The following is a 27,850-nucleotide window of genomic DNA, read 5'->3' as shown; positions in this document are numbered from 1 at the left end:
CCTTACTGTCATTGGTAACCGTATGTTTAGTTTAATAAATATTGCTGTGCGAAAATCAATTTTAATTTACCTGTCAAAAACGATATAGTAGGCACAATATACTCACTGAATCGAATTGTAAACTTGATAACTTTGGTTTACTGCTGTGATTATTTTTGACTACCTACTGCACCATATTTTACAGTTATTTATGATAAAAAATGTACACTTATGTTATGTGTCAAGTTTTTGTTGTCCTCAGAAGCAGATTTTCACAACTAATATCAAAGGAAGACACTATTTGAAAGAGAAATAAAATTCAATAGGCTGTAATATTCGTATTGGTAAGATAAAACCTAACTGTTTCTCACTAGGCCTAGTACATATCCTGACACAGAATATTTGTTTTAGAAGAAAACCATAATAGGCCTATATTTCTAATGTTTATATTACCCTAGTGTATTTAAACCAAACTAAAAAATTGTATAAGATTCTAAGACAGTTTTTGTTAAGGTGAGTCCTTTCTTAAGGCCTATCTTACCTATTTTAAATTGACCAAGTTTATCTGCCTTTTTCTCATCTTTAGAGAGCTACAAATATTCTATAATCTTTGAAATGTTCCTGCATCTTCATGGTTTATTCCAACTTTTTATTAAATTTTGCAAAAATCTACTACAAATATGAAATTTTATACATTTTTGTATATTAATTTTTTGTAATACTATTTTTTGTGTATTAATTTTTTGGTATATTTTTTTGTGTATTAATTTTTTTGTATATTATTTTTGTATTAATTGTTGATTATCAATTTGAAATTTGTTTATTGATATTAGGCTGCAGTGTAGGGTAGGGTACAATAAGTGGACCCGGTTTTTTATATCAAAGAATATAGTCATCGATACCTAATATTCGCATATCAAATCATAGACTATCAATCGATATAAAATTACCTATAGTCCTCAATAACAATCATATGTTTTAAATTAAAATATGAATTTAATATTTACAGTGATCAAACAAATTATTATAACCGAAATTAGGAAAACTGAAGACTCTTCACACAGTTACAGTTGTTTCTTTCCCACAAATTTCACATTATGGGTTTTTTCGGTACGGGTCCAACATGTTGAAGACACGAAAAAGCAACATCGTGTACTTTTCTACAACTGACTGCCACTTTCAATAATCAGAATTACTTTAATGTAAAATTGAAATATTATCCTAAGTGTATTATTTTATAGTGTTTACCGTTGTTGATATAGATTATTTAAGTTAATAGTTCAAAATAATTAATCAGTATCGATTGATTATATCCATGGTTATGATTAAGTAATATCGTTTGCCAATTTCGATATAAAAAACCGGGTCCGCTTATCGTACCCTACCCGCAGTGTAATAAGTGGCCACCACCACAATAAAATCGTTGATATTTATAATTATCTAAACTACCAACACCGAAATGTTGAAACGAATTATGTTAAGTACAGTAATTAAGTTGTTTTTATATTTGAAAAGTTATAATTTAAGTGAGGTACTGGTGACAATCGCTGCAATGACACCACGTCACTGGTCAAACATCACTGCAATAAAGCTACATAATAAATTAACTACAGTGTATTGTTCATTATTCGAACCAATTGGTGTAGGAGGGTTTTCGGATCATCGAAGATCACTGTAAAAAACATAGTTTTTTGTTAAGGGTAGGAGAATGGGTGGGAGAGCAAAAAACACGTTTTTGGAGTAAACACACAATAGCACCTGTTGTTCCAGGTACAATTTTCGGAATCCTACTAATTGTACAACTGTCTTCGCCGTGACACCCTGCCGGCAGGCAATAAGTCAATAATGTTTTTGCGGCTTATAATACAAGGGAGGGCGCTAACTAGCGAGTCCAAGAACTGTCAAACGGTTGATCCTCAAGGGTATCCGTGCAGGAGGTGTCCATTGTCCAGCCCAGACATAGCGGTACCCCGGTCGACGGTCGCATGACTACCTGCGCCATCCACCTTAAAATTTGCTTTACCCCTTTACCAAAGACATTTCTGTTTAGCGATGTACTACTGATATAGTAGCAATAGTATTAATAATGCACTACTGACTTTTGTCATACACGTAATACATGTCTACGACAATAAAAAGATTGAAATTGAAACCTTTTAATATCACAAGAAAGTATAAAATATTATGTGAAGGTTACACATAAAGTAGGGATTGCACGTACAGTAAATACAATTTTGGCCCAGTGACTTAGATATCGTAGAAACAGTACTAAATTTACTTAAAATAAGATAAAATGGGAACAGTACAAAATCAACCCAAAAATTAGATACATACTATATGATAAAATAGTTAAAACTTAACCTAAAATAGCTGAACATGTTTACTTAAGCTTTGACACCCGTTTTCTTTTGCCGCTAAGTCTCGTAGGTGTTTTTAAAGACAGCAACTGCATAGCATCACATTAATCTTGCTCTTCCAACAATTTAATGCCAGTCTCAAAGCACTCGAACATTTCTTCATTGGTCAGACCTTTTTCAACAGAGACGTTATCATCTTCTCTTTCATGGGGAGTGATGTATTAAATCAAAAAATTAGTGTTTTGTTTCAAAATAACCCAAGTTTTGTAATCTATTTAGGCCTAGAGTAGCAGTGTCAAGTTTGTATTTTAGCACGTTTTATTTATTTTATATGTTGAACTTTACCAACATTGTATGCATTTGAAATAGATAGGAATCGATCCAATAATATAAGAGATGTTAGAAAGTGAACCAGTAGACCATGACAGCGGTGATGAATCTGATTAGGTCTAGTTAATGTAAGATCTCAGTGCCCCAACTGAAACTAGGTTTATTGTACATTTTTCTAAGTAAAGTTTTATAAATATTAGGGATATGTGTTAACAATACAGAATAAGTTTAGTAGATAAATACAATTTTATTTTTTCGAATAAAAAGAAAATTTGAACATTGCTTCTAACTTTAAAGATATACAGTTTGACATGTAAGGAAATTTATGCTTTCCAGATTCATATATATTATGAGTTATGCTACATAATTTTGTATTTGTACTTGTTATTGATAAATGATATGTTATTGCTGACACTTGAAGTGATATAATAATGTTTCATGTAAGGAAAAAATATTGTAACATAGTATGTTACCACGTAATATCAATTTTCATAAAACAATGCTACACTGTTGTAAATTTTATCAATATGAAAATTAAAATGTAAAGTCCATTAAACTATATATTTTCTGAAACTAGAGAAACAAATAAATATTTTTTAAATTTTGAAATTTTGATGTAATACAAATATATACCAGTTATGTGGTTATGATCCCACACCCCTAAAACAAAAAAGTATAATTAAAAAATATCTGTAACCAACTTATTACTGCTTTTATATCGGTCATATCACTTGTATACATTCTTCAGACTTACTACATTATCTCTAAACACAGATTTTGACATTTTGTGAGATTCTTTAGCATTCTTTTTAAAACAAAACTTAATGTTAGTGCGTTTTTCAAAATTCATGTCAGACATGATAAACAGAACCTCAATCTATTGGATCTGACAGTCGACAAACAAGGTCCAGGGTCAGCAATTGCCACTATAAAAATTCATTCACAGTATTTTTTTTTTATCACACCATCATTTGTACATGATCCAAAAAGTAACAAAATAATTTTTTTTATATTATTTTTTACCTTCAGATCCTTCCTTGTATACTAAATATTTGTTTAGGATATGACAATTTATTTGTGTTAAGTTGTACTAATAATGTCATGATACTTATAGCATATAAGAAATTAAACAATAAATATTTTAGAGTTTGAGTTTATTTACAAATTTGACAAAAGAACTTTTAGTTTGCTCAAGACTCAAATTTTGTATATTATTTTGTAACAAGATATCATGTTTGATTAATTGCTTATGGTTGATTTTGTTGTTTCAGGTTAATGAACAAGACCGGCCTGAATTTAAGCAATAACAATGTTCACAATAGGTTTACTCACAGCTGTCTTCCTCATAGTGCTTTCCCTGCTCAGTGGCATGGTTCTTACACTACTCATCCAGTGGTATTTTTTTAATAGATATTTGATGAAGTTACCTATGGTTACAAAAACAGATGAACCTACAGCAGAACTATTTGAGATACCCAAGGTAGGCTACTACAAACAATTAAACTATCTAGAAGGATAATATTGAGCATGCCTTTATTGCATTAAAATATACAACCATTAAATACTAGTGTTATTCCAAAAGTTAGAAGGTTATAAAAGCACTTGTTTATTTTCTATGGATTTGCAAAATATGTGCCGCAGTTGAGTTTCCCTCCAAATTCGAAGTGTGTGCTGTAATTAGGTTTTTTTAAACTAAAACCATATTCAGTGGCAGCTAAACATAGGGAACTTACTGCCATTTATGGGTCAATTGTTATGGGTGAGGGGAAAGTACATGAATGGGTTGGTTTTTTTTTTTTCAAAGTGGTCGATCAAAAATTCACAACAAAGAAAGGAGTGACAGACCATCAGTGCTGAGTAGTTTGGCCTCCACTGTATATTTACATTTAAATAATAACTAATTCCAGCATGGCAACAATAAGGTGGTGGCCAAAAATTTCAACTATACCAACAGGTAATATTTTTTACTGACCAATGTCGAGTAAAGGTTTGCTATCGATATCTGAAGAAAAATGCAAATAAATTCAGACATTTAGAACTCACCCTCTGTAGACCCATAAACTCGCAATTAATTTATTAAACTGCGGAAAATTATATTAAAATTGCACTTCAAGCCATTCATGTTGATTTCTCAAATGTATTTATATTAGATAATTAGAACACTGATTCTTAATTGAGTACATGACATTTCTACCATATTCTTTTCAATCAATTTTTCAGTGACATATTATATTTAACTGGTAGAAAAACAATGTATTGACTGTGGCAGAAAATTAATCACGATTCTAAGGTATATATTACTGAACTGATAGGACTTTGTCACTGAGCTGAATAAATAACATATGAACAGAAATAAAAGCAGGCCACTTGTATTATCCCTATACTTAGCAATGTTAACCTAGGTACATTTTCTAAAGGACCACTAAATATTGGTCTGATATTTGGCAGACTTAATTCATGGCTGATTATGCACATTTGGAATTTTTACCTTGCTCATTATTGTAAAAATTAAATATAAGAAATTTTGATATGCATGGAAAACTAATTTCTCCTGCTACTAAGAAATGCATAAAAACACTGTTTTGAGACCTCATATTATCAAAATGTTCAGGATAAGAGCCCCTTTTCGTCTAGTGAGTGTTCTATACTCTTCCGGGGGCGATCCAACACCTCTACCGTATAGATCACCAAAAACTGCAGTTGAGGGAGGAGCTTATTTGGCACGTGACCTCGGGATAGCCAATGAAGTCTGAGCGATGTTGCCAAACTTGTTCTCCACTCTAACCACAAGCAGCCCAGAGTACTTAACATATTTAACCATTACACTCAAAAGAAACAAGCCTTTTGTATTAAATTAGCTATAATGTAAATTAAAAAGAAAACATCAATGTTAATTGCCCTTATTTTATGTTAGGAAATACGACATGTTTATCTTTGACATAACGACATTACATATTTACATAGTAAAATCATGTAATGTTCAATAAACATTAAATTTTGTAAGGACTTTATCAAATAAATCTGAGAATTATGTTGTTTTTTTTTTTCAATGATATAATTCTGTGTATAACAAAGGGAATTTTTTAATGCAACGGTTTGGTTACACACTCATAAATAAACATTTGATATTACCTCTTGTACCTGGCTGTTTTACGTAAAATTATTTCCACAACCTGGTGATGTAAATATTAAACCTGAGACTGTTGGGAGTATCATACAGGTAAATCACAAGTTTTTCTACAATATGAATGCACTATTCTGTTTTTAGCCAATAAAGTTTAACACAATATATAATAGGTGATGTCAGACAAGTGGTAATCATGGCAACAGGTGAAATACATGTAAACAGGAGCTGCGCGAGTCCCCTTCCTCTGTCCACCCGTCAGTGGCAGTTAGGGATTTATTTGCATTTTCCTGATTTCTAGTAAGCATATATGGTTACGATATAGCCTCCTGAAAGCGAATACAATGTAAAGGTAAGAATATTAATCACATTCATGCTCTTGAACGCATTTTGTTTTACAATCCTTTTAAATATTTTGAGGGAAATGTGATTATTTGATCATTTTAAAATGTGATCATATTATAAATTGTAATCATTTCTTACAATCAAGCAACACATTTAGCGTAGAATTTAACCAACACAGTGTGGCAGATTAGTTTAATGTAATGTTTAGTAATCAAATAAAATCTGTTGAAAAGATTCTAAATAATCTCATATGAAAAGATTGTTGTATCGTGCGGTAAATAAGCAAGTACACCGACCAACTGTTTCACCAATTTTTTTCCCCCTTGGGGCGGCCTACTGCCATGCACTTAAGCCTCAAGGGCTTTTTGCACACCCCGGAAACACACCATGAGGCCCACCAGTCTACAACTTCAGCAGTTCAACAAACCGCCGAAAACAACCTATCAAGTCCTCCTGGGAAAATTCTTAAAATGGTTTATGTTTTTTTTGTGTCTGTTGGTGATTTTGTAATAACATTATTAAACTATGAAATTAATCAAAGTATAATATAGTAAACTATCATTTAATCCTTTATTTTTTGTGGAGAGCTTTTACCTTTACGTCGATAAGATATGGATGAGAATTATTGTTAGTTTGAGGTTTGTATAATATATCAATGTGACAACAGTCCGGGTCGGTTGCAGCACACCACCCCGGGCGTTGCGTATTATATGGCAACATCACATGGGCCTATCCAGTCTATTAGTCATCACTAACTGCACTTATTTCTTGACCTCTACCTCAGTCGTAGAAGTTAAAGCACTGTGTTGTAAAAACTCAAACAAAATTTTCTAAAAAATGTCATTTTACCATTTATACTTAAATATACCAGGTATTATTTTTAAATATCTGATTTTTATACATAATTTTACCAAAAGAATTCAGGCCTAAAATAGAATTATTTTTCAATTTCTGTAAACATACATGGTAAAAAAGTATAAATTTACCAATATTTTTGTTTTGTACAGATACGTTGTGTATTACAATTAAATAACATTTAATTTACCTTTTACATGTCCTAGATTTTAAACAAATTTACTTTTTATAAAATTTATTTTAATACTTCTTGAAGATACTCGTAAATAATAAACACTTATAATAAGATTGTTTGATTGATTAAATATGGAGTAAGAACAACCATTTGTTATACTCAAGAATATGATTCCAAATTTAATAATCCAATATGGTCAAAGTAATCGGTCAAGGATGAAATGTTCACAAACAAGTATAATTTCTTGTAGATTAAACAGATCTGAGAATTTGAAATGTGTTTTATTTTCCAGAGTCTGCTTGATGGGTGTTTTAAACCGGAACCAGCAAAAGCTCTAAATTCTGTCCTTCAGTTTTTATTCCAAGAGTGTCGTAACAGTAACAGAGTGAGACGTTGGTTCAGGGCCCGACTTAGTCTTGAGTTAGAGGAACTGCTGACTCGCACAACTACTGGGAAACTGTTTGAGGCTATTGCAGTTGAGTATCATCTCATTTTATGACACTCAGTTACACATTGCAGCAAAGAACTAAATATTTTATTTATACATGGTTACGGATTTAACTGTTTAAGAATGTATTTTAATGAATGTTATAAATCATTGGGCTCAGAATTATCAGCCCAACATACCCACAATCGGTGTTTATCGTTTGCAATGAGTAGTGATGTATATATGCATTATATTGACTGATAATATTGTTTATACTTTGTAATTAAAACAATATTCATGGCTATTTCACATAATAGTATTTTATATTTCACCTGTATTGCCTTATTGACATTCAGGTGTTATAGTAAAATTTTTCTCTTGAATAAAATTGTATTCCTAGTTAAGGTTATTATACTGTATCAATATTTTGGCATACACTTTTTAGAATGGCTCTTTCCATGCCAAAAATACTTTGAGGATATTAAATACTATTTAGAAAATATGATCCACATTCATTTACAGATTTTTATTTTCCTCTGAACTGAACTACTGAACTGTTGACAGGTCAGTTAGTGAGTCACAGCCATATTCCTAGGCTATGGTGAAAGTATAGATAAGGATTGTATATCACTAGTGAAAAAAAGAGTTTTTCATTACTCAGGCTAGGTCCCCTTTGTGTAAGTAGAACGTAGTATTACAACTTTCTAGAGAGCTCTGCAAACAAAACTTATTGCATTGTGATTTGCTTGGGTACTTTCAATCACAGGTAATGCAGAACAGCTTCTGGCTTATAACTAAACAGAATTGTTCACCATTGTGAATAATATTATGTTGAAACATTCAGACTACTTCCGGTATCATTATTGTTGATGGAATCTACTATAAAGCTACACATGGTAATTAACTGATTGACACACTGTGGCACATTAGAAATTATATACAGATTTTGAACTGATTAACTCATTGTGGATCACTGACGAGCTGGGCTCGTCACGCAGCGGCCGGGCCTAACAGCACAATGACGAGCTCAGGTCACAAAAGCGGTCTGCTTTTCAGTTTCCCTCCAAATAGTTCTATTAATGTCTGATAGATCGGGCGATCCTCTTCACTTGTCAATTAAGAGTGTTTAACAATGATCTACGTTTAGAGTTTTCAAAAGTTTTATGAATATCCTACAGATCGTAGTTGTATGTCGAAGTTGAAAAATCATTCATATGAGTTTACTCTCTGCTTTTTAGCGCTTCTGATTGGGTGTTTTCCTCAGTTGTTATTATAATACTTTTGAGGTTAGTGACACAGAACTAAACGACGCAGACGTACATGTTGGCGAGTTTAGTATAGACAATGGCCCGGATGTCGTAATTGCTTCGCCCGAGCCGCTTTATTTAGACTATGATTCAGACATCATCCCTGCCACCCCTGAACCTTGCTCGCGTGTTATCATTCCTATATCACGGATATCCCAGCAGGTCCATATTCCATCTGAACGAATACCTACACAGCTAAATTTTCTAGTATACAATAGCAAGGAATTCGATGTGGCGCACCATTGCTGATCGTGCAGCCGCTGACTGTAAATTAATTCGTGCCCGCTGCTGCCTGTGCGCCAAAACAATACGATCCGCATTGGGTTAATTGGCTGCATTAGTGAAGAAAACAACCGTGGTATGGCGATAATGAATACAGGTAAATGGTATATTTTTTTTAACTAAAATTTTGCATCTATTACCCAAAAATACAGAACTCAAAAAAGCATGTTGAATTATGTAATTTCTTGATTCCACACAAAAGTTTATTTGAATTTTGATAAACATGAAAATTTACATAACATACCGCATTAAATTAAACTATAAATTGAAGATTACTGTTACCGGTACTGCAGAGGCCTTTATAAATACTTCCTGAATGGATTAAAATTCTCATAAACAGTGTTAAGTGTCTGCATCTATAGCCTATAGGCTGAACAATTTCAGTAAATATAATTTTTATTTTTCAGCTTAGAGAACTTAATTTGGGCACACAGTTTCCAAACATTGACTGCATAGAGATTAAACACTTGAATGTGAATCCCACAAGTGGTTTGATTGATGATTTAGAGCTCTGTCTACTGTTGGAATACAGTGGTGGTTTCCAGCTAACAATAGATGCGAACATGCGACTCAACAAGACTGCTCGAGTCTCTGTCAAAGGTATCTTCGCATTAAAATTTCTTTAGTTTATTATTTTTAAGAAAATATTAAAATAAAATATAGTTTTAAAAATACTCATTGGTTGAGCTTTAGCGAAGCATATCACTTGTGATTTGATATGATTTAAGTTCTGGCTGTATGTCTGTTCACAATATATCTCAAAAACAAACTAACCTATACACTTGAAATATTGCTTGAAGCTCCATTTATATATGAGGAACATTGAGTTTGATATTGGTGCATGCCATTCCATGGGATTTGGCTGAGCATTAGCGAATATTTTTACATTGGTCTAATGGATAACCGTGACAGCAACGAGAAAACAGCAGATTAAATAAATTTGTAAACAAACCCAGTATACTCATAAGGGGCTGTCCCTAAATTATGTAAAGCCTCAGGGGAAGGGATTTATTTTCGGCAGTGCTACACACCGTAACGGAGGAGTTTTGATCCAGTGTTACTTAACTATTAAATCTGATTAATTACCTAAATTTTTCCCAAAATTTGCCTGGTTCCCCCAAAGATTTTAAATTAGTAGTATATTTTCCTCTTATAGAAACAATGGAATAAAGTCTGAATCCTCCATCTAAATGGGTTTGTTTAAATTTCTTAATGTTAAGTATTTTTGGCTGAGTATGAGATTTTAACGATTGATAGAAAATCTGTAAATCAAAAATCTGTAAACAAAAGTCAACAGCAGATAAGCTTGGCTAGCAAGACCTACGTTACCTTATGGTGCATACTATAAGTACCGAAATTTCCATGCTAACAGATGCTTTACCAAGCGGAGAGGCATAGCAACAAGCAACGCTTAAATTCGGCGAGCCAAAATTCCGTATATCTAACTGTATAAGCAGAATTCTAGTAGAACGTTGAAGCCCCAGGAGGTTTTGGATCGAACCATGAGCCAAAACATAACAGGAAGAATGCTAGTGATGTTTTTTGAATTGTAATGTAGTTTCTTCATAACATATTATGTTGAACAAACTTATTTAAAAATCAAATTTATTTAAAAAATGTAATTAATGTTCAATTAGTAATTGTAGTAATTTCAAGATCCTGATATTGAACTATATTCAGCATATCAAATATTATTTCATCACACAGTTGCAAATGTAATTCTGAGTTCTTCAAGACAGATTAACAGCCTCTTTTTTGTTATCACAACATTATTTTACGAACATAGTTTACCTGTCTAACTTATACTGAACTGTATCAGTGAATGAGTTGAAGGGGCAAGGCTGCCTCAAGTTCACCAGACACCCGTATACTCACTGGTCGTTCAGCTTCTACTCAGACCCCCAGCTGCAGCTGACTGTCGAATCCCAGTTCCAGGGCCGGGCGCTGACACAAATCAACTCCATTATAGCTAGTCAGGTTCGAGTCCAATTACAGAGAAGTATCTAATATTTTAAATTAGATTTGAGATATATATATATATATATATATATATATATATATATATATATATATACAGTTTTACACGTTAATTAACAGCTGTAAAATGAAAAAGCCAGATGTAAGCATATGAATACACTGTTTTTATAGTATCCTAAAATTTTCTGGGTATAAGCGTGTAAAATGAATGTGTTGCTTTGTGTTAATAGATCAGAAAAGCTCTCAAAAGAAAACACACGCTTCCAAACTATAAACTTCGCTACAAACCTTTTTTCAACAAGAGTGAGGAAGGTGGTGTGGATGACAGCCCAGTCGTAATGCTGTCCGGAGGGCTGGATGTGGCAGTGCTTCAAGTATCTCGAGTGTCAGAAACCACAGGTCCAGTCTACTGCAGTCTGGCTGTTGGTAATGTATAAAATTTTTAGTAATTTAGTTCTGGTACATTTTTAAATGGATATAAGTAGAACTCAGGTATGGCAGAAAAATGTGTCTCTAAAATCGTTGTTAGTCAAGAGTACCTATAGTAACACAACTAGGGTTGTATTAGGTTTTAGTGATGCCATAAGTTAGTGCAGCAAGATAATAGTCTGTCACTGGTTATGACACTCACAGGGCAACCTAAAGTAAGACTCATTTCAGCTTCTAACAAAAAGGTGAAGGGTCAGTCCAATATTAGATTAAGTAAAGGCTTATAAAACACTTATTGTGATAATCACCTCTGACAGTAACCTAAATTGACTGTGTTTGCACCAATATCCACCAAGAAGACATTAACCCATTGCGGATCACTGACGAGCTGGGCTCAACACTTAACAGCTAATCAGCAGCTAACTACCGACAACTCAACAGCATGGTTTCATGCCTAGCAGATCAACAACAGCATTGATAAGTGTATTAGAATTTTTGACCGATCAATTACAAAAGGAAAACACTTCCACTGCCATTATACTTGACTTCAGTAAAGCATTTGATTGCATTAGCCATGACCATCTACTGTTAAAATTAACTTCTCTTGAAAAACTAGGACAATCTCTTAAGTGGTTTGGAAGCTACCTCACTGAACAGAGCCAAATGATAGATGTTAAATACACTACCAAAAGTCTAACACGTAAACAGTTTTAGGGATGCAAACTATCACACAAGGAGTGCCTCAAGGCTGTGTACTTGGGGCAGTCCTGTTTATCCTATACACCATTAACTTCCCCTAATACATGTAAAATCTCAATAGTATGCTGATGATGCAGTGCTACTACTAGGTAAAAAACAACAAGAACTTGAAATAGATGCATATAACGCCATCAACATGTCAGTGCAATATTGCCATGGTAGTGAACTTGTTATTAAAGCACTACGAAAGCACAATAAACACCACTGGAGGACTCCCTGATCTGGAGAAGAGTACCTCTTCCAAATATCTCTGGGTAAAAAATAATGATTTCTTTAACAGACCGAGCATATGGATTCTCTGCAGAAAGCTCAGTGGAGGATTGTATGTTATCCGCGGGATGAAACATATCAGTGACACAGTAACAGCCAAAACTCCCTACCATGCTCTCTATGAACCCCCTCTGGTATGGAAATGCAGAGTAGGGAGGCTCTGCATAGGGCTATCTGCGGCAGATAGTCACCCACCAAAAGAGAGCCATCCAAATCATTGCAAACTCATATACAAGATAGTTCTGCAGGTAATCTTTTCAAGAGTTGAATATTCTCACCACGGTTAATCTATACATCCTGGAACTGTAATTCACATGCATTTCAAATTGCTTGAGCTACTGACAATTGGCACTCAACACCATAAATATAACACTCGACCTGGCTAAAACTACTGCCTTCCTAGACATCACCTTACCTCTACAGAGAAAAAAACCAATGTATGCAGTAGCGAATTTGTGGAATGCCCTTCCAGATGAGCTAAAGAAGACAGACCTACTATAGTTTGGACTTTGACTAAAGTTCTGGCTTCATCCCTTCTACTCCATCTTACTGAATTCTTCGAACTGACAAAAAATATGTAACCCCTAATCCATATATACAAACTTTGATTTTGACGTATGTACTGTTCACAATGAATGATTGATTTACAATATCACATATATTCCTAAATCATCCTGATACCTTTTGCTATGAGTAAGGTGAGTTGACTTTAAAAAAAAGAAGAAATTTTACTCCTTTAGTACAAAAATGTTATGAACTTTATTTTGGTTGTCAAGTGAGCAATCAGGATAAAAATTCAGCATAACATATATGCTGTACATATACTGTACGCTATTATTGGTTTCAATTGTGTGAAGAGAATCATCAGATCATACTTCGGATCTTACTTTTGTAACAAACGTAACAGGAACAACAAGTAAGTCTAAACATACTTTAAAATATCCTAACTTGTCCCAAGATACTCGACTATCAAGAACTACTGATTTCTTCTCCTCCACTTATAGGAGAAATCAAGAAAAGTACATTTTCTGACACAGAACAAGAAGAAATTGAAGATGTACAACTTCCTTGTTTTGAGTGAACTATGCCTCATTTTTTAACTCAAAGGAATCTTAACGATCTGGTTTGTGATTTAAACATCAAAGAAACAAGCGGAACTTTTGGGGTCACGCCTTAGGGTTGGAACTTACTTCATTAGGGTACCAAATTATGTTACCTATCAGAATAATGAATTTGAACTAGAAAGGTCAGGTCAGTATAGCAAGCCATCATGAATGCCTATGAGGAAAACTGCCCTCTAAGACAAAACAGGCTAAAGAAAGATGTGCCTTGGTGGACTAACAGGTTAGATACACTCACAAAACAAAACCCGTAAACTTCTCAAGCCCTAAATGAACACAAGAAAGAAATTAGAAAAAATAAAAGAATAACCTGGAAACATTTTTGCAAAAACATTAACAGCCTACCTGAGGCTACCAGGCTTCATGAAACTCTCCAAATTGATCACTCTAACCCTTTAGGGTCCTTAGTAAAGGCTAATGTTAGCCTTACAGTGGACAATAAAGAGACTCCACACTTTCCGGGCAGACTCTTAACTCAAAATGACGATTTTAATTCTCTAACAGGGGGGAGATCTAGTCGGGAGGTTGCTAAATCCAGACAACCATCAAAAAGAGACATTACATCTGAGAGGATTAAACGGGCAATAAGATCCTTTTAGCCATTTAAATCTCCTGGGACAGATATAATTTTCCACGGCCCTTCTCCAAGAAGGGCTGGATATTCTGAATATAGTGAACTGTAATTTTTAGATGACTTAAGAACAAAAACAAACAGTGTTAGCAGTAAAATTGCTAAATAAAAATATTTGATAGTGTCTTAAGATATTAAGTCCATTGCAACCATAGACTAAAACTATGAAACTAAAAGAGTCATAAATGAAGCATTTGATAGCTGTAAACAACTTAGGAAATGCATTTTTCTGGCCATGTGAAAAAGAAAAGATAAGGGTTTAAACTATAAAAATAGTTAAGGTAATGAATAGGTTGGGGTTTTTTTAATGTAATAGGCACTACTCTTTAAAATACCATTTTTGAGGACATTAGAAATATAAATTTTTTTATCACTCCATGATGGGTTGTAGATTTTGTAAGTAGTCATATGAAATATGGGTTAAGACAATAAGTTTTGTACAAGAACAAATTGTTTTTATTTTATATTTTAATAGTAGTATTAGAAAAAATGTCAATTTACTTTTGTGGGAATAAAGTTGTTAGTCACTATGGCGGATTATGTTTGACTTAGAACTTGGTGTTTTGTAAATTGCAAAATATTGATTTATTTAGAGGTTCATGATTTAAGATCTTTATTTGTAAATGCAAAATACATATTTACATTACACGTCAAATACTAAGAACTAAACCTTACATAACAAATCTTTTACACAGTAATAACATTTATTAAGAAAGTGTGTCTTTAATTTTTGTTCAAATAAACGTAAATTGTGCTTTTTTTAATATCCAATGGTAATTTATTGTGTGCTTTTGCACCTAAGTGGAACCCTCTCAAATGCGTTGGTACTATGTGCAGCCACAGATATCAGTTCTCTTGATCTGGTCGGATACTGATGGTAGTATCCATTGCTTACAAAAAGCTTTGGATTACCCTTAACAAAAGAGCATAGCTCGTACCCCACCAGACCCGCCAGAGTAAGGATTTTTAATTCACCAAAAAGAGGTTTACAAGTCTCGAACCTCCTACATCCTGAGATGATTTGCAGACACCATTTCTGGAGGACAAACACTCAAATTGAAATTTGCCACGCTGGATGGACCCCAGAACATCAACCCATACCTCAAAATCGATTTAACATGAGAAAAATACACTGTCCGTTGAACATCTTGGCGAGACGGTTGAGAGCAAATCCCATGGTTCAAAGCCTTTTGCAGACATGTTCCATGTGGCCACTCCATGTGAGCCTATTATTGATATATAAACCCAGAAATCTAACTGAAGTTTCTTGCTTGGCTGCCTCACTTCCTAGTTTGATAAGACCCTGAACTAAACTGGTTTGCGTTCTCCAGATGAAACTGGATGATATTAGTTTTGCTGATGTTTAACCTTAGTTTATTTTAAATGTACCACTGATTTAAACTTTGCAACTGGATGTTTGAATTTGATATAGTCAAATGTTGGGATTTATTGGACACAAGAAAAGAACAATCATCAGCAAACATCGTAACTTTTAGGTCTGTTGACATTTTTGGAAGATCATTTACGTAAATGAGAAATAATACAGGACCAAGAATAAATCCTTGAGGAACACCACAAGTAATAGTTCTATACAATGAGGAAACTTTACTTTGGAGATTTTGTGTTATCATGGAGCTTTGGATTTTTCAGCCAACTTTCTACTGGCCTGAGCATATATATACATCAGTAGGGGTGCACTTGCTTTTCTCCCAGTCACTATTTTCTAACAAGTCTAGCTCCCTTGCCAGCCTACAACTGACACCCATATCACCTCATTACTGTCATTACCCACACTTCATAGAAGTAACTTCTTTATAACACTTCATAGAAGGTTATAAGTCTTCAAGGAATTTTGTATAAGCAAAAAGAGGTTGAAGGGGAGGGAAAGAAAGAGCATATTTGAAGCAGGTATGATATATAATATGATACATTCATAATATGATGTATGATATATAATATACTCTTAATATGTGAGAGGACAGAGCAGCAGGCTGTAGTCATGGGAGCCATGACAGTACACAGGAAACAGCAACTCAAAAATCGTATAACTCTTAAAAGTATTTTAACAACATCTAAAAGGAATCAGTGTTAATTTGACATTAGTCTGATTGAACTGTGTGAATGTCCAGACAGTATGGCATGGGTGGAGATGGTGCACTCTGAGACTGGCAGCTATCTAACGGTGGATGTCAGTGTACTCAAGCAAGGTAACTCCCTTGGTGTACACTTCAAACAGGAGTTTGTGGCAGACAAATATCAGGTAACTCACTCATTTTAATATTAATAAAAGTGAAGATCTTGTATGCTGTGAATTATCATCATGTCAAGAACAAATTTGGTTTGTTTAGGTATGTTTTGTAGTGGAATCAGTGGCTCCGTATGTGGTAGCAGAGGTCCGTCCTGGGGATATTCTGGTAGCTATTGATGGCAAGAAAGTGACCTCACTCACTCAGATCAGCAAGTGCACCAAGCAAGCTGGGGACCGAGTGCCTCTCAGACTTGAACGGAGGCTCAAGATCTTGCCTGGCCCTCCTAGTGATGACAAGGTACACTCTAGTATTACTCATTATTTTGTGTTCTTGATGTTGTCTGGCCTTCAGACAAAATACATTATGGTGTTACTCATTATTTCATTCTCAAGATCATGTCAGGCTCTCCTAGTGATGACAGACTCCTCCAAATTCCAACACCATGCTGAATGGTGTACCGTTATTATAGTACATATATTATATTACTTTGGAGCTAATACTTTATAAATCAAAACAACTTTTTGGAAATACTTGATTTATTCTGAATTAAAGTTCACCCAAAAATTTAACAAAGTTTACAAACTTTAGATTTGATTTTCTTCAAAAACTTCTCACAATCGGTTAAATCTAATTAAGAGTCTGTTCAGAAAAATGAATTAAAATGAAAATGAAACTAAAAATGTATACTTCTCCAAAATGGTTTAAATTAACAAAATAAAATAAAAAGTTCTCTTCTCAAAATATTCAAAATCAAAATAACACAAAACTTGATATTAACTTTACGATCAAAGTCTAATTGACAATACTTCAGAAATTGAATTAATTCACAGACTCTGTAATATGGGAAACTTTAGAAATTTAATCACAACAGTATAAAAATAAAATATGTTAACTAAACGCTGGTACGGGACTTACTACTTTGAAGACTATGGAGGCTGATAGGAAACTAATACGCACTAAAGAAAATTAATAACTTGATTTAAATTACACCCGATAAAAAGAATTACTCTATATCCCAAACTAGAGGATTAGAGGAAGAACTACTGCTTCTCAACTGGACGTCTGCACCCTGTCGTCGACACTCCAACACTGCTCCCCCTCTTTCAAGACAACCGGCTCGAGAACGTATCACCGTAGACATCTCGATCAGCTGATTTACTTGTCTCGAACCAACAAACAATGTCCACGCACAGCGTCTAGTTAACAAAAGAGCCTACTTCCTACCGCGATTCAGCATAATAATTACAACTACGGTACATATTTTCCCTACCCCGAAGCTGAAATCACGGTAGGAACCAAAACCGTTAAAAACACTCATCCCGGACTAAGTACAATAATTTCCCTCCACATTCACACTTTTAAATAACAATCTTTTATACTTATCACTACGTGGAGGCCGTGGTCTGTAGTCCGAGGGATGATGTGGTAGGGTTGCCCGATGTCCAGTATGGGTCCAGATGTAGCCATCGCGGAGGGATGTGATAGGCGAGGAGTCGAGGCGCAGCTTCCCCAATAACCAGGCGGCCGGTGTAGTGTGGCGGCCTCGTTGATCTTGTGGTTGGCTGGCTCTGATTCACTAATAGAACTGCTACCTGCTCCTCCCATCTAATAACAATTTCAGCCCGCGAGGCATTTAGCTCTTGGAGGACATCCTTTTTTACAAAATATTCCCTCCGTATAATTGTATGGCTGTCAGTCTTTCACAGTGTTCTTAATTGTACGCCTGCGCCAGTGTCACGAATGTAAACCATTACCAGATGTTGTTAATTACAATACAATCAATTTACAGGGATTACAATGGCACAATAATTAATTATTTACACACAATAACCTCTTATAGTGATTAAAATCAATATTACCCTGTCCTTCGACATTTGAAGGAACAGGGAAGAATTATCACTATCAATACAACTCATTGTATACCAAAATATTACCCTGTCCTTCTCTATTTGAAGGAACAGGGGAAAATAATACCACAATATTACCAAAATTACCCTGTCCTTCTCTATTTGAAGGAACAGGGAAAAAATATCACAATTTATCAGTGTATTAACTTCATACACCATTTATGCCATTCATTGTCCCTGAAAATTACATGGTTTACAACACCCCTATCACACACACTTACACTGGCATTTTATATCATGACTTCTCATTGTTTTAGCCATACAATTTGCTGTAGTAAAAACGTCGTCACATCACCCTTTTATAATCCATTATTTGTTTTTACTATTATAATAAAATACTTGACACTCACACTTAATTTGTTTTATGTTTTGGGCCAAATTAATACATAAATATATAATCAATTCTCTTGAAGTTAATTTAGAAATGAATTATATTGCCAATTTTATTGTTTTAGACCCATCTTCTGTTCCTTTTCGACAATATAATTTTCCTGAAAATAAAACATACTGACCTGTGCGGCGGGCTAATGTTTATAGAGTTCTCAAATATCACATTTCGTATTTTAATTTTAATTTGGAAATATGCACCTTTTAAGAAAAACAACCTATCTTTATTTTTAAAAACTCATTTAACCAGGATCAATATTTCATTATTATCTCCGATAAGCATTTAACATCAGTATGTTCAATCATACTGGCCAGTCCTTTCTTTACTATCGAGTCATAAATACTTTCACTTATCGGGCTCACTTCGCTTTCACTTATCAGGTTCACTTGTAATCATACTTTATGATATGTACTCTTACAAACAAACACTTTTACAACGGGCAGGGTTATTGCGGCTTGGGTACGTCCGGCCTTTTTAAGATTTACACAGGAAGCTCTCACAATATTCCTATCTCCTGCCCTCATTGTTCTCGACCTTTTCTATTATAACTATAATTATTTTATACCCCCTTTCAGATTACAGCATTGTCCCTAATATTTAATTTCAAAAGGGAGCTCTACATTCTTCTAAGATTCGGGACGGTGTCGTTTTCAAAAGCATTTCCGCCCCTAAAATTTTATTTCAAATATTAATTCCTTTTTGAGCAACAGATCCACATGCGCTAGCTCCATTTTATTTTTAATATAATTTACTTAAAAATAAATCAATGTTCTAAAATCACAATACTGTTCTAAGTCCTAAGTCTTACACACTACACAAGATTATGCAGTAGGGTGGGCTGAAAAAAAAAATTATTTTTTTTTTCAAGTGCTATATCGCGGAAAACTTGCATATATACTTCATAAATAAAATGCAACTGGGAAAAAATTATTTTTTCAATACCACGGTAGCGCAATGCAATTAAAATAGTTCGTTTTTTGAAAAAAACTTGGATTTTTATAATTTTTTCTCCGGTGTAAAAACTTTAAATAATCAATCGCTATAGTGAAAAAATTTATAATTTGACTTAGAAAACAGAAATACACAATGAACCAGTTAAAAAAACAATGTTTACGGTAGCGCAAACAGCTTTAAATAACGGATAATTACGCTAAAAGGCGCAGTTTACAACACTGCCGTCCTGCGACAGTTTACTCACAATGCCTTTTAATAAAAAGTTTTGTTTTAATTTATTTGTTGTTTAAAGTGTGGGGACTGCAAATTAATAATTCAAATTCCTTTTAACATAGTTTATTAGCATCAACTTAATCATAGCATTACACATTTTTCATGAAAATTGTTATTGAAAATTCAAAAAGGAATTTTGATTTGTAGGATATATTTCATCACAAGTCCATAATCATTCTTGTTTAGGAAGTTTGAAGGCTGATTTGCTTTCAAAGCATGGCATAGCTGCTCTTGACTGTAGTGTAGTTCGGATGAGCCCATCTCTTGCTTCAAAACCAACTACTTTTTGTGAAGCGATGGTTACAAGTTTGATGCATCGTTCAACCGCTTGCGTATGACAAGGAAATTTGTCGAATCTCCATTCAGCTGCGGTGTCCCCAGTCAAGATTTTTGCACGAATTTCTTCGTTGCTGATTCTTCTTAGTAATGGTGGTAGTGACAATGTGGTGGCAGTCCAGTCAATCAGTTCACTGTACTCTGTGGCTTGAAAATTTAATTTGGGTGGATGGAAAGCTCTAATTGACTTTCTTTTGGGTGCTGATGTCCTGGCCTTTATGATTCGTCTCAAACCCAATTCTCTTATGTGAGTTCTTTTATCTACTATCATACTCAACATCAAGTTTTCTGGGTGGGCAAAGTAAGCGTTCCTTTCAATAACGGGGTCAATTACTTGAAGCAGATTTTCAGGCAGGAATCTTGAGGATTTTACAGTTTGAAATATGTGTTCTGGTCCATCAGTTAAGTACTTGCTTTTTTGATATTGAACCAAACAGGCATGTATGACTTCAGAATAAAATGAACTACGATTTTATGTTCGTCTGATGGATATTCAACACTCACATACAATCTTAGAATCCTGTTAGCCATTGTTAGCCATCTTGCGTGAGAGAGTGGGCCAGGTTCACGGTGAGATAAATCTATAGGACAGATTCCTGATTGTACAGCAGAACTTATGTCCAGTAAATACTGTTGGTCCTTGCTCAATATGCTTCGGTCAATATCTGGAATTTCACACTCCACACTAGCAAATTTCACCAAGGGGAGTTTTTCGCAGTTATTGAGCTCTGTTCCGATAGGTCCTTTAAATGTTGTAGGCCCTGTAGTGTCTCCATCCAAAAACTGGAACAAGTGTCGGAGTGGTAATTCGTTGAAGTGCAAGAGACAAACTGCCCACTGCATTGGCCTTTTCACTTTTTCTTCAATTGTTCGAATTACGCCCCCTTTCCACCCTGTATTTGTAACGGTGCCGTCACATCCAATGACGTCTAAATCATCAAGGGAAAGTCCAGTTTTTTTTAAATAAGAAATTATACTGTCGGCAATGTTTTGAGCAGATCCAGAACAAGGTGTCACATGACCAACATATACAGATCCAGGTTCTTGAATGATAGAATAATGTTCTTCCTTAATCACTCTCCGAAAATGCTTTGAATTTACCTTTTCAATCACAATAGTGTCATCTTTCCTTCCATCAAAATACAATCCTTGAAATGTGTTGAGCTCAGCCTGATTCTGCACCTGCAGTTCTGTGCGGATAACCTTTTTCCCCCTTCGGATTTTATTTTTATCAATAACATTAGAATGTTCAGTTTCAGTTATAATACCAAAATCTTGCAAAAGGCTAGAAGCAATAGCAGCTGTTGCTCTATCAGAAACTCCAAAACGATCACTTGTTAGCGCAGTATTAGTCAATTTAACTCGCATCTGCCATGGTGTCTTTACAAACAGGTTGAAACTCTTCATCGCTACTATCCTCATTTCTATTTATTTCAGTTGAGTCAAAGTCTTCTATTTGTGTAGGTTCCATAGTTTTTGAGCACAATGGCTGTGACAATGAGTCAACGTTCGACTGACATCCGCTGTACTCAGTGTTTTTTTCTTTTTTGTCTTTGAATAATTTTTTTTGACTCCTTCACATCTACGTTACCAATTTTGCCTAAACTATGTTTTCTTTGAAGGTACAAAAACTTAAGTTCAATGACTGGTACTTTTTTGACTTCTCACATGTACAAACAATCGATACCGGACACTCACACAAGTCAACGGCCTTTCGGCAATTGCAATCTAATGTTATTGTGCATTTGCATGCGGAGATATCAAACAGTCGCAAAGACTTTTGCTTGAATTCTTCAACTTTTTTTTTGAACGAGTCTTTTTCCTTATCTCGTTTGTAGGACTTCATAAGACCTCTGTAACTATTATTGTAGGCATTGATCATTTGAACAATTCTGTAAAGGGAGACTGTTGGTATTGAGGATTTATCAAATAATTGCTTAACTTTCGGTGCAACAATATTAGAAATTTGTGAAAAACTGTTGTTGTTCAACAATTTGTTGTTGGTTTCCACAGCTAAATTGTAATGTTCAAGAAAGAAGCACTTTAAAACGTCTTCATAGGAAGGCAGTTTACTTACAGGTAGTTCCTTTGGGTAACCGAATATCGGACAATAAAACTCACTACGCGTAATTTTCTTGGACAAAGCCATGACACTCAACACACACTCAACTAAGTAACACAAAAGAAGCTTTGACACTGACAAAAGCTGCCGAGTCACTGACGCGAGCTCACAAAATGGCGAAGCAAGCGTACACAACGCAAGGAATTGTGGGTTGGGTACGAGTGGTGGGGGACACGGTACAGTCACATACAAAACGAATCATTCCGCGCGGGAACGGCAGTGTTGTAAACTGCGCCTTTTAGCGTAATTATCCGTTATTTAAAGCTGTTTGCGCTACCGTAAACATTGTTTTTTTTAACTGGTTCATTGTGTATTTCTGTTTTCTAAGTCAAATTATACAGTTTTTTCACTATAGCGATTGATTATTTAAAGTTTTTTACACCGGAGAAAAAATTATAAAAATCCAAGTTTTTTTCAAAAAACGAACTATTTTAATTGCATTGCGCTACCGTGATATTGAAAAAATAATTTTTTTCCCAGTTGCATTTTATTTATGAAGTATATATGCAAGTTTTCCGCGGTATAGCACTTGAAAAAAAAAATAATTTTTTTTTTCAGCCCACCCTATTATGCAGGTTTATATACAATTTTTCAAGTTTATACAAGTCTTACACAAGTCTTATACAAGTTATACACACTTGCAGGTATCCGACAAGTTTATGCAAGTTTACAAGTTCTTTCTTGTAAATAACCTGTTGTACAATTTTTTATGCTCAAAAAGAAATAGCAGATTGGCGCAAATTATGTACTGTTATTATAGTACATATATTATATTACTTTGGAGCTAATACTTTATAAATCAAAACAACTTTTTGGAAATACTTGATTTATTCCAAATTAAAATTCACCCAAAAATGAATTAAAATGAAAATGAAACTAAAAATGTATACTTCTCCAAAATGGTTTAAATTAACAAAATAAAATAAAAAGTTCTCTTCTCAAAATATTCAAAATCAAAATAACACAAAAACTTGATATTAACTTTACGATCAAAGTCTAATTGACAATACTTCAGAAATTGAATTAATTCACAGACTCTGTAATATGGGAAACTTTAGAAATTTAATCACAACAGTATAAAAATAAAATATGTTAACTAAAACGCTGGTACGGGACTTACTACTTTGAAGACTATGGAGGCTGATAGGAAACTAATACGCACTAAAGAAAAATTAATAACTTGATTTAAATTACACCCGATAAAAAGAATTACTCTATATCCCAAACTAGAGGATTAGAGGAAGAACTACTGCTTCTCAACTGGACGTCTGCACCCTGTCGTCGACACTCCAACACTGCTCCCCCTCTCTCAAGACAACCGGTTCGGGAACGTATCACCGTAGACATCTCGATCAGCCGATTTACTTGTCTCGAACCAACAAACAATGTCCACGCACAGCGTCTAGTTAACAAAAGAGCCTACTTCCTACCGCGATTCAGCATAATAATTACAACTACGGTACAATGGAATGAGTAACATGATTGCAAAATTAAGCTCAAAAGCTTTGTATGACGTCATGAGTTCTTACCCAGTCGCAATCTTACAAAACTTTCACCATCGAGAATGACAGTCACTCTCCTCTCTTGTGTATTATTAGTTTTAGCCTATTTTTGGCTGACCACTTTGTGATAGTAAATGTTCAATATCCATCATTATCTCATAAATGAGTTTGATGCTATTAGTTTTTACATTGGTCTTAGTAGTTAACCACAATGGCAACAAAAAAATAGAAGAATAAATAAACTTGTAAACCAAATTGAGTTATGTAAATGTTTTAAAAATTTTATTATTTATTATTAACCCATTGAGGAAGACATACAAGCTGATCATGTACCAAGTGGATGAATGCTGAGGTACGAGATGATTACATAGTTTATTTTTAGCCATTTGTTATTGTTGTAGGCTGTTCCAGTTCTGAAAATATCCACTAGGTATTGTTGGTATGGTTTTCACTGATTTCTTTTACTAAGATTAAAATACATTTCATTTCGTTTTTTTTTACTGGTAGCACTGAATTGATCACCTGTTTGAATGCTTTCTCATTGTTTTCAATTGTCACCTATTACATGCAAGGTTAGATTGTTTTTTGTTTTTGTTTAGTTGAGAGATTGGTCAAAATAATTTAAAAAAACTGTGCAGGACTCTGTTGTTGCTTTGTAATTAAGCTTGGAAGATGTAAGTATTTCCCATGCTCAAAAACCATTTGCCAATTCACAGTGTGCAAGAGTAAAGAACCATAACTTTAGGATGAATATTTTATAACTGTACAGTAAGTTTTTGTTTATTAGTAGAGTAATTTTGTGTACAGTGAAAAAAATATCTGAATTTCCTAGGAATTGAGAAGTTAAAATAAGTGTCAAGCAAAAGCATAAAAATCGTTACTCGTAATATTTTCTTTATATTATTTTTGAGCTTGTTTTAGATATAATCATGGAAATCTTTATTTATATAAAATACATTATCAGGGTGTCCAGCAGCCTTGAAAATCGGGAAGAGCGGGAATTATGCTTGAATATTACCTGCCTTGAATAAGGCGGGAATTATGCTTGTATTTTGTAGCAAATCGGGAGTTTTGATATTTTTTAACGCCGCTGCCGTTACCAATGCAAGGCGCCCACTGCGACCGTCCCGGCCTTTTTGTCGAAATACACGTAATCAAATGGACACCCGCCCACTGCGGGCTGCCCGGCCCGGCCTTTTTGTGAAGTCGAAATACATGCAATCAAATGGACACCCCGCTAACTGCAATCGTCCCGGCCTTTTAGTCGAAATACACGCAATCAAATGTGCAACCGCACACTGCGGGCGGCCCGGCCCGGCCTTTTTGTGAAGTCGAAATACACGCAATCAAAGGGACACCCGCCCACTGCGGCTGGCCCGGCACAGCCCGGGAAGACTCGGCCCGCACCCGAAGAGTCGACCGAGGCTGGATAGGCCGGGCCGGCCGCAGTGGGCGGTGCTAGGCTGGAGTGAACCCGGCCCGGCCGCAGTGGGTGGTGCTATGCCGGAGTGAACCCGGCCCGCCCTTTTTGTGAAGTCGAAATACACGCAATCAAATGGACACCCACCAACTGCGACCGGGCCCGGTCCAGCCCTGCCCGGACCGGTCGCAGTGGGCGGGTTTTCATTTGATCGTATGCATTTTGACAGAGTATAAAAGGCCGGGCCGGGCCGGTCGCAGTGCTCGCTGTGCCTAACACGAATGAAGATATTGGTGCAACAGTTCGATTATGTTCACATCAATGTGAAATTGACAGAATACAAAGGATATTTTGGAAGTAACTCGCTCTCGTTGCAGTTGCCAAAAATGGTGTTGTAGTACGTTTGGCGAGAGATGGCATTTATATATGCTTGATGTTAAAGTAATTTGAAGAGTGGCTAAATAACCTATGCGACTATATATTGTATTTATAATATTCGCATGTTGAAGAGGTTGCCAATTCTTTGAAACATAGTGATGAATATTAAATGTTTCAATTTAAGGTAATCGAAAACCGTGATCATGTAATCAATAATGGTGTACAATTGGATGCATATAGGATTTATTTTAAATATATTTGAGATATATAATTAATACAACACTTTTTTAGTAATCTAGGTGTTTATTTACCCTTGCTATACTATTAATGGTTGTTTTCATTTAACTTATTGTCAATAGCCTTATTTGTTTAAATTAATTTGTGCAATGAGTAAAGGTGCAATACATCGTTAGTAATTCAATTTTAAAGTTGTATAACTTTCACACATGTTTTCTAAAAAGAGTAAAACTTTTTTTCTGTGACAAATTTATTTTTTAACACAAAATAAATTGTAAAAAGGGTTCAACATTTGAATAGCCCATGTTTTTGACTTTTTAAGTTTAATTCCGTTTTTTCAAAATGAATATTAATATATTTTTATTTATTTTAACAGTTATTTTGTTTTTATGAAACTTAATTCACCTAAAACTAACCTAACCCTCAACTGGTTTAGAATAGTATTGGGTTTGATGTTGAAAGTGTAAGTAAAACTTCTTTAACTTAAAAGTAAAACTGTTTCTTTACTATCCTGTGTTTTTGAGGGGTTTTTTTTCAGACTTCAAATAAAAAATCGAATTCATTTACCTATTTGGATATTAAAATGTATTTGTAACAAACTGTTACAATATAAACATTAAATTAGGCTTTGGTACTTTATCATAATTTTTTATAGGCCTACAACTTTTTTTACTATTTTATTTAATAGTAACATTACACTGAAATTCATTTTAAACAAAATTAAATGACACATTAAGCATAGTATTGTTTAAATAATTAAATTAACATATTTTATAGGTACGATTACAGTTCAATGTTTTTGAACACAAGGAAGTTCATTTATAAGTTATAGGTTATAAAAAAAACCTCATTTACTGTAGATTTTTAAATAACGAATTATAAAATGTTGTTAATAATGTATAAGGACATTAGTAATTTAAACAGAGGGCCTACTATCTTTGAGCATCGTCCTAAAATAAAGGTATGTATTCTTTTAAGCAGTTATTTTAAAATATCACAATGCTGTTATTAGGCCTTAAATATTTGAGAAATCTTTATTGTTACATGGAAAGTAAACACTATTTCGTGACTTGATTTTGGCTTGTAAAATTGTTAGTTACCGATAAAGAGCCAAAAGTAAACCGCGACTATAGCCCTTGAATTTTATAATTTTGAGCCTTGAAAACCTTGAAATGTGCTTGAATTTTAGATTTGGTCATTACTGGACACCCTGATTATCATATTTAGGTAAAGTATGTTAAAATGTAGCTAAACAAATTTTTGTATTCAAAAATGTATATAACAATATTTATAACATTAATAATTTTGTTTAATTAATAGTTTAATTACATAGTATTTAATGTATTAATTGAATATTGTACTGTAAAGATAATGGTAAAGAAATATTACTCATCTTTTATGAATTTTGCTTTAGAAAACTTTAACCAGTCTTATATTTTCCTACAAATTTTTCAGGCAGAATATAAAAAATTTCAATGTTCTATAATGTATGATCTATAAAAACATTAAACAGCCAATTAACAGAGTTTACATGGTGTGCAGTTACTGGAAATCTCAGGGCTGAGACACCGAAGGGGCTCAGGGGACAAGACTGATAGTGACAGCAGCAATTCCACTTCTCTGTCAGGTACTGTTTTATTTTGATCTAAACTCACATTTTTTAAACCATTCTAACTGATAAGTCATGTAATGGTCTCTGTTATCGCCTTAGTGTCT

General features: G+C 34.2%; 1 protein-coding gene across 1 annotated transcript; it reads left to right on the top strand.

The window, feature by feature from the left end:
- Positions 1 to 27,789, top strand: LOC124371948 (PDZ domain-containing protein 8-like). The gene is made up of 9 exons (XM_046830317.1): positions 1 to 323; positions 3,938 to 4,146; positions 7,458 to 7,640; positions 9,589 to 9,781; positions 11,001 to 11,158; positions 11,389 to 11,584; positions 16,498 to 16,628; positions 16,717 to 16,914; positions 27,677 to 27,789. The coding sequence occupies exons 2-9, from the start codon at positions 3,976 to 3,978 to the stop codon at positions 27,776 to 27,778; spliced, it is 1,332 nt and encodes a 443-aa protein (XP_046686273.1). The 5' UTR covers positions 1 to 323; positions 3,938 to 3,975; the 3' UTR covers positions 27,779 to 27,789.
- The last annotated feature ends 61 nt before the right edge of the window (positions 27,790 to 27,850 follow it).

The sequence above is a fragment of the Homalodisca vitripennis genome, unplaced genomic scaffold, assembly GCF_021130785.1.
Source record: "Homalodisca vitripennis isolate AUS2020 unplaced genomic scaffold, UT_GWSS_2.1 ScUCBcl_2303;HRSCAF=6921, whole genome shotgun sequence".
NCBI classification, from domain to species: domain Eukaryota; kingdom Metazoa; phylum Arthropoda; class Insecta; order Hemiptera; family Cicadellidae; genus Homalodisca; species Homalodisca vitripennis.
The sequence above is the reverse complement of the archived record's forward strand: the minus strand, read 5'-3'. Positions and strand labels throughout refer to the sequence as shown.